At 41.3% G+C, this 8,815-nt stretch overlaps 1 protein-coding gene across 3 annotated transcripts in view; it reads left to right on the forward strand.

Moving 5' to 3' along the window:
* The window catches only part of TFDP2 (transcription factor Dp-2), a 54,302-nt gene that overhangs the window by 21,142 nt on the left and 24,345 nt on the right, over positions 1-8,815 (forward strand). For 2 of the 3 annotated variants that reach the window (XM_039389808.1, XM_039389812.1), the window contains exons 4-5: positions 4,937-5,040; positions 8,001-8,122. In XM_039389808.1, coding sequence (XP_039245742.1) covers positions 4,937-5,040; positions 8,001-8,122 — 226 coding nt within the window. Of the gene's footprint in view, positions 1-3,331; positions 3,422-4,936; positions 5,041-8,000; positions 8,123-8,815 lie in introns of all 3 variants that reach the window. The other variant, XM_039389813.1, reaches the window with a different exon arrangement.

The following is an 8,815-nucleotide window of genomic DNA, read 5'->3' on the forward strand; positions in this document are numbered from 1 at the left end:
TTGAGGTATTTCTAGATATGTACGTGCTTCTACAGACTATGGAATTTTTAAAAGTTAGGTTTGTGGCCCAGTAATTTTATGCAATGAATAAACAAATAAATGTCCCAAGAAAATACTTGTGTACTAATAGCATGATAATAATTCGGGTTTTCTATATGCTGTTATAATAGCTGATCTTGGAGATCAGTTTATGCTGTAGTGTAATAAAGGATCCTGAGGGCACATCACTGTGTTATTGCAAAATATCCTGATGGACTGCTGATATTTCACAACTCTGAACTGGGGTTTTCTGCCACAGGCTGTATTAATTTAAATGGCTATTCATCGAGACACTTTTAAAATGTGGACACTTGTTTAGAGCTCTGAATATGAAATCCAAATTACCAACACTTCCCTGGTGTTTTGTTTGGAAATTCAAAAGCTTTTTTTGTTGATGTAGGCATTGTGTGTAACCCCAGCTGGCTGGGCTGTGCTCCCCATCAGCCATGGTTTCCTTCAAACTGGCTATGACAGATTCTATAGATTCTCCAGTTGACATTGTTTCTGATTCTCTTTGCAACTAAGCTGCAGACCTAACAGATTTAGTTATACAGGAAGAAAAATCACTAAAATCTCTTTAGTTTCATATTTGTATAGAAATGCATGTTGTTTGTGTGAAGTTAAGCTATTTAGGGTTCCACATAATGATTTAAAGTGAGTCTTGTGGGATGGTTAGTGTGTGCATGTGAGTGTACATGTACATAAACATGAATAACTTTATCTGTGACTGCTTGAAGCTGAAGATCATTTAAATTGAATTTTTCTTTGTGCGTGCAAGTAAAAATATTGCACAAATGCCAGGAGGATTAATAATTATGTAGTGATGATGTTTTTTTTAAATATGAAATTATAGCAACACTGATTTCTCTCCATGAGAAACAGCAATAGTGGTGACTGAGGGATGGAAAAATAATTTATGCAGAAGCAAAGTGCTTTTGTTCTGAGAGAAACATACTTACGTGCACTGGCAGATTTTTATTTTGAGTTTGCATCAGTGAGGAGCAGGCTCAGTTTGGGGTGGCTTTATGTGCATTGCAGTTGAAGCTCCTCGATGAGAGTTTTAAGTCTGTTTCTTTCCCATGTGCTTGGGTTTCCATAGGTAAATGGGAATAATGACACTGACCTCCTTTGTGCCTTGAAAGTGCTACTGAGAAACATTATATAAGAATTGAGTATTATTATACAAATCATTCTAGTTTGATCCATCTGAGCTGACCTTTTTCATCCACGCAATGAGATTACCGTGACTCGGAGGCTGATGGGTCTCATTGTGTTCAGCTTATCACTGTACTCACTGCTGTTGTGCCATGGGACATAAATCAGTGTAATCTTTTTTGTCCCCAAATGATGGGTGTTATTAAGACTTGGCATTTATTTAGAATTTGGTCATGTTTAAAGCCTTTACGGTTGCTTTGTGATAATATATATATAGTTACTTTGACCATATTTCTGCTTTCAGTTGAATACAGAAATCTGTTGAATGTTTTGTGGCATCTACTTCCTCCTACTTTTTCTGTGCTGTTTCGTAAATAAGACTTGAAGAGATTGCTCTTGTTGGTGTTTGCTGTTCTATAATACTACTTTGCCTTCAAAACTTTAGAAATTACCAACTCCTCAGCAAACACAGGTGCCCTAATCTCAAGAACTTGGTGTAAAATACAGCAAGTCATCTTAGCAAGCAAGTGCCTGTTCCCTCAGCTGGTTGTACTTGTGTTAGCAGTTCTCACTTTATGGTGATGCTTTTTCTGCTCTGGGACTGGTCCTGGCCAGCTCCAGGTCTGGCAGTGGTTCCTGGGCTGCTGCTGTGCAAGGGCTGTGGGCAGGGCAGGGTGCTCTTGGAAGCTGCATTTCTCTTTTAGAGAAGAGCAGTGACTCTGGTGATCTGGTCTGCAAGATCTGTCCCTTCAGCCTAGGGTGCTGATGTGATCTGTTTGGAAACACATTAACTTCTTGGAGCAACAACGTGAACCAGCTGTCCTGTTTGCTGTGAAGGGACATGGAGAGGTGGCCTTTCCACCAATAGTATTTGTTAAATATTTGTAGCATTTGAGTATGTGGACCATAATGCTATGTTTGAGAAAAAGAAAACAATAGGGAGGGAATATTTTATTAGTAAGTGATAAAGCTTTGTTTACTTATTTTTCAGCTGCTGACAAACACTTAGAACAACTTCTTACTCCTGTAAAACTGTAAAATTTGGTTGTTTTTTCTTTCTGTCCACAGTGGATGAAAGAGACCTCACTCATTAAAAGAAACTGGTCCCTTTCTATCCTATCTGCATTTAAAAATCTACACATTCACATATTTATATTTACCCATGGAGAAATTTAAAAGGAAGAACAAAGGCAGGGAAACATTTCTTTGAGCGCTCGATCAACTCTTAAGATGATTTTGACAGTGCTGCTGCCAAATGGGGGATTTGTGTAGGGATTAGAAGATGAAAATCTTTTTTATTGACAGCAACTTCAGCCAAAAAGACATTTAAACACACGCCATATGTAAACTGCTGTCTTTTTAAAATCAAGATCAAGTAATTTGAACGACCCTGGTACATCCTGAAGTTGCCCTAGTGGTGACCATGTACATTTATCTGCGGAGCCCTGTAAAGGAAGGCACAGTGCAGCAGTGGCTACTAATTGAGCTGCTGTGCTGACTGCATAGTGCTGTAAGTCTGACACATCTCACTCTTATTCTGTGAAACATGACATTCCAGTGTCTCTTGCAGGGCGGCAGCTCTGTGGTGGAGCCCTGTGGTAGAGCTGGAAGCCAAACCCGGCATCTCAGAATTTTACTGCACTTTGCCATGTGACCTTATGCTGTTGGCACCAGAGAAAGTAATTTATTTCTTTTCCCTGGTAAGAAGAGGGACAAGAACAAATAATATGAGAGCTGATCTTGGAGATAACAGGGTCAAAAGTTTCAGCTGCAGCAGAAAAGAGGAAAATTCCTACAGCAGTACTGGGAAGTGACACATCATTGATTGCAACAGCCCGCAGTGAGGGGGGAGACTGGATTTTGATGAGAATATGCTGGCACAACTTGGGAAATCCCAGGCAAAATCCTCCTGCAAAAGTAAAACTGACAAGTAGGAGAACTATTTTGAGCTCAGAATGGGAACACAGTGTATGTAAATCATGAATTGCTGTTTTGTGCACTCTGGCGCTACCTCACAAAAGATGTTTCATAATAGAGCAAGGATTTCCTGGGGGGGTGAGTTTGGGATGGTGTGGTTGTAAGTTTGTTTTTCTAGGTGAGTGAGGTGACTGAATAATTTATTCATTTTGTTGACTAGAGAAACAAGCAGTTTCTGAAGATGTTTTCAGATACAGATCTGCCTTTTGGAAAATTTACACAGAACAAGAAAACATCCTTGCCTCAAATTGTATGTATTTCTCATATCTCTGATTTTTTTTTATAAAGGAGAGACTTTGCATATGTCTACATCTTTTCTACTTCTGTGCTGTAACTACAGAAGATAAAATCTTTTTCTATCAATTGTGTTGCTCCTGCTTGCTATTGCAGAGAAATTACATTATTGAATGTATGATTTTTCAGTTACCCCATGGCAGAACATAGGTGTGCTAGCATAACTTGTAAAAGAGAGACCATGATTCAGGACCAAGTGAGAAGAGAAAAGTGGGCAGTGGAGGTGAACTGGTGATGTGAGAAAAGACCAGGGATGTCTAATATCAGCTTGGGCCCATGTGGGCTGAACTGAGTGTTGGCTGCCTCCTGTGGGAGGAGGGCTGGTGTCTGTGCTGTGCTGAAGGAACCTGTCACCTCAGATGCCCTCAGTTGCTGTCTGCAGTGCCAGAGTGTAAGGAGTTCTCCAGGAGCCAATCCCTGTCCTCGTGACTCAAGACCCCAGCTAGACTCAGGCTGACTCTGGATTACGAGGCAGTGGCAGCTCTTCCTTACATTTGGTTGTGCCTGCAGACCCCCCACTGTCCCTGCCCCTTTCGAGCAGGGCTGTGTGTACAAATGGGGGCTGGTGTTTGATCGATTCCCAACTCCCTTGCTTTGAAGATGTCCCAGAGAAAGCTGCTGCTGCTGCCACAATGTCCATGGATAAGCCAGTGATCTCACTGCTTGGAGTGGCTTGTGCACAGCAGTTGGAGCACTCCTGGGCTGTAACACACAGTAGTGCTGCAATGACCATTTTGATTAAAACATTCAGTCCAAATAATCAGTATTCAGGATGCGATTTGGGATAGAGGAGGAGCAGCAGTATTTTGAGGCTCTCAGCGTTGAGCTGTGTGAAGGCAGGATGGGTTAGATCCGTAAGCAGTCCGGGATCACAAAAATGATAAACATCTTGGGATGAGAACATGGTGGCGTGGTTGGCTTTATCTTGGCATCCAGCTGCCTGCTCTGCTACTTTAGGTAAGTTGTAAAGGCATCACTTACTCCGTCTGTACAGTGGCAGACTGTGATTTGCTCACTGCAGTGGTGTTTACAGAACACTCTAGTATAGGTGGATGAGGAATGGTTAAGGCTAGGAAGGTTTATGGATACATATTTTCTACACGTGCTTGTGATTATAAATAGGATTTGTATGCTGGCTTCTTGTTGAAGTATTCTCATTAATTTTAACTTCTAATGCTGAGCTATTGCAGGCTGTGTGCTCTTTGTCTTAGGCAAGAATAAATAAATTGTTTCTGGAAATAAAATACGTTTAATTTTAAAGGTAAAATAGTGAAGGTCTAGTTTGGTGAGGTGTCCTTGTGACATCTGCTGAAAGGTCTGGAGGCTGTTACATGAGCGTGTGTTTGCAGTGAATGAGGCAAGAAAACTAATCTGGTTCCAGAACGTTGAAGTGGTGTGAGAATTTGCCAAAGTGATTTTCACAGGTTACTAAGGCAGTAATTTAAACCTCTCTTTTTACCACTCTCTTTAGGTAATATTTCAGTAATTACATTGCCAGTTTCCAGCACCAACTCTCCGACTAAGATTTTGCCAAAAACCTTAGGACCAATCAATGTGAATGTTGGACCCCAAATGGTAAGTGTTGCAACCCTGGTAATGCCAACTTGTGTAACTGCCTGTGTGACTTCCTGTTGGTGTAATGTAGAAACACAAAAAACAAAGATGTGAACTGTGTGAGGAACTTGCTGCTTCCTGCCCCAGCCACAAAGTGCCCCACCTGGGTGGGAGGGGGGGGACGTGGGGGCACAGCAGGCTCAGCATCCCAAAATTGCCACTCCCAACAACGCTCCTGTGTTTGCCCTTGGGGGACACCCATTTGCCTGGCTTTGAGTAGAAATTAAAACAGCTTTGTCGGCTGACATTTTAACAAAAGTGTATTAAGGGAAAAAGAAATCTCATTAAGAATGTTATTGATACTCTCCAGCATTGCCAGAGAGTGCCTCAGATGTGCCACGAGAGATTTAACTTGTTGAAACTACTCTTCCTGTCAGTGATAACGGTATATGGGCATATGTTGACATTTCAGGGATTTTGGATCTAGTTTAAAAAAAAATTTAGGTTTTCTCGTGGCCAGAGAGCTAAAAAAGCAATACCTAGAAACGTGAACAGTTTCTAGTGACCTGATGCCCAGCTGCCAAGCCCTTAGCCTGAGTACAGAAGCATTTGGTATGTTTTATAAATAATTGTGTTGGGCCTTTTTCCTGTCAGCATTACTACTGTTCTTTAGTGGGTTGCACCAAAGGACAGCAGTACACCAAAGGGGCACACACATTACAGCCACCCTCCTTCCCGGCATTCCCTGCTGTGTGGAGCTCTCCATCTGGAGCACTGGGCACAGGCTGCCAGGGAACAGCCCTGGAATGGCCCTGGAACAGCCCTGGAACAGCCCTGCTCAGTGCGTCAGTGCTGATGCACGTCTTGAGGAGTGTGTGCCCTGTAGCATTGCACTGGAATAGTTCTGCCACAGAAGATGTTTTGTGAGTGCAATAAATAGCCCAGACCAGGGCAGAGCAGTCTGTTAATGCAGTTCCTACTCTTACAGGTGACTTCTCAAGGCCCTGCTTTTGGTTTAAGTGAGCCCTAGTTGCGGTTTAAGTTCTATAGCAGATAGAAGTTGCAAAAGCCACTACCTGGTGTGAGACACACAATTTTTATTCTTTTTTTTCTTTTCATTTTTTCATTCTTTTATTCTGCTGTTTTGCAAGGATAGATCTATATTCAGAAAACATTTTCTTATTAAGTAGCCATTAAAGCAGGCCTTCTAGGACACCCAGGGTACAGCTGTGTTATGCCAGGCCATTGAAAGGAGAATGCCCACAAGCTCTCAGCAGTGCCAGTGTTAGCGCTGCCTCGGCCTCCCACCTGTGTCAGCAACACCCTGCTCTGGGAGGGGCTGTTGGCTTTGTTTAACCACTGCTCCAGGTCCTTCAAACCAGCACAGCCCCCGGGATCAGTGAGGTGGCTGAACGGTGACCACTGGTCTGAGTCCCCCGGGCTGTGGCTGTGCCAGTGGTGGAGAGGGCACTGTTGGCTGGCTGGGTTCTTGGGTACGACTGTTTGGTCGTACTAAGGCTGAATCTTTAGGTGTAAGTTTAACACCGTAAGTGTTCCTGATGAAGTGTTAGTGCTCGTTCCCGGGGGCCGCCAGGTGGCACTGCGGGCCGGGCGGGAGCGGCCCCGACACGGGGACCCGCGGGGTCACGGCGGGTAACACAGCCAGGCGGGCACCTCTGGTGCTCCGGGATCCACCAGGAAATACGGCACTTGTACCACTGCTTCGGTTTCTCTAAATTTCTGTTTTCACTTGGTTCTGTCGAGCTGTCCGTTTACAAAAATAAATGAGATGAATTTATGTCTTTAAGACAAAACAATATGCATTATGATTGTGTGGTGTCAGGAGGGATGTGAAGTAACACTCAATGAGCTAAGGAAATGGGAGATTCTTCACATATCATTTATTTCTACTTGTTTAAACAGTATTGATGGATACCAAACAAATTCTGTATATTTATTTGTTGCATATGTGTGTATATATATATATACACATTTGCTGTATATATACACACATTTGCTGTATATATATACACATTTGCTGTATATATACACACTTGCTATGTATATATATATATGCTGTATACTTACAGGGTTGTTGGATAAGTTAAATAGTAAAGGAAACTACAATGTTTAGTCCAGTCAGTACTAAACATGTTACTTAACAAATGGAGTAAAGTAAAATTAAGTTTTAAAAAGTGAAATAAGGTATATGAGTAAAAAGCACTGTCCAAGAAACCTTGGTATGAATCTTATCATACTGGAATCAAAGTAATTAAATGTGTTTTATTTTAAAGATTAAGTAATTAATGCTGTTTGATCTATAAATACTATATAAATTCTTCTGGTGACCTACTTTGAAGAGTGAACTTGGATGTGATTTAAAAGTAGAGACTAGGTGTCTTGGTGTTAACCACTGTACCTACAATTTCACCAGGTTTGTGTAAATGTAAATTCTTTCTACAGTACAGACTTTATGTTGAGTTCCATAGGTACAGTGCTGTATTATTAGCTTGCCAGAATGCCCTGGGATCTTGTGAGTGCTAGAAACTGCAGGGAACACTTTGCCTGGAGCTCGGTTTGTCTTTGGTACCAAAGACAGTTACAAGAGACAAATCCATTGGAAAGAAAGAAGGTTTTATTGATTACAGGGATCAAAACATTGCCTGGATGTACTCGTGGAGAAACAGCTGGGTGTCTATAGGTACAGATCCTACCTGCCATACCTAGGAATTACTTCTATTTGTCTAGTTCTTGATCATATGAATAATACAGTAATATGGTACAATTAGAAAACTTAACAGTGTTGTAATTACTTTACTGTATGAAGATCTTCTGATGACATCTCTTCTGTATATTTTGACTGCAGCTTGCTTCTGGTACAGAATTATTACTGCTTTTCTTAGTGCAATGCTTAGTATTTGGGGCTGTGGTAACCTCTCTTTTCTTAAGACAACAGTGTTTTTTATTCCTAAATTTTACAGATCATAAGCACACCACAAAGACTGACCAATTCAGGGAGTGTTCTGATTGGGAGTCCGTATAACCCACCTCTAACAATGGTCACACAGACACACATAACAGAAGCTTCTGGCTGGGTCCCAGGGTAAGACTTTTACCTTATTTAAAGATGTCTGAGGGCCTGTTCTGATCTTTTCTGTTATTTATACTGTTGTATCTGTGTGTTGGCTTACAGTTTCTAGTTCTTGCACAGCTAAAAGGAATATGGAGTGTGCTGTCTAGCCTCATATGCATTTCTGATGTCTGAAGCATGTGAACACGAGCTACAAGCACTGATCACTTCACTGTCTGCTTTAATTGTGGTTTGTGGCAGTGTCTGTTTCTCTGTGAAAATGGAGTCGCAAATTCACGAGTCCTGTTATAACAAGCTTTTATTTTTTTCATGAATTCATGGTCTATTCAAGTAGTGCTGCTGTTGAGCATAGCAGTGGGTACCTACAGGGGGAGAGACTGTCAAAATCACTTCAAGAGGCAATTAAGAATAAACTCTAATGGAAAATTTTGAATGTAATCAGTGTGGTATTTTTATTACTATTTTACATTAGCAACAAGTTCCATGGGTTCTGAGGTACTCCAGAGTAACATGACATTCTTTATCTCTTCTAATTAAATCTGGTCTTTACAGTATTTCTTGGTATTTTGTTTTAATACCAGTACTGCTGAGCTTAGCTGTCTCAAAATAAAGATGTAGAGCTTTGCCTCTGAAAAAATAATTTATTTCTGCATCTAGGTTAATTTTTCTAATCAGTGATGAATGTCAGTAGTACCTTTTCAGCTT

Source organism: Pipra filicauda, unplaced genomic scaffold (genome assembly GCF_003945595.2).
Source record: "Pipra filicauda isolate LSUMZ 115617 unplaced genomic scaffold, ASM394559v2 scaffold126_size2276778_pilon, whole genome shotgun sequence".
Taxonomy (NCBI): domain Eukaryota; kingdom Metazoa; phylum Chordata; class Aves; order Passeriformes; family Pipridae; genus Pipra; species Pipra filicauda.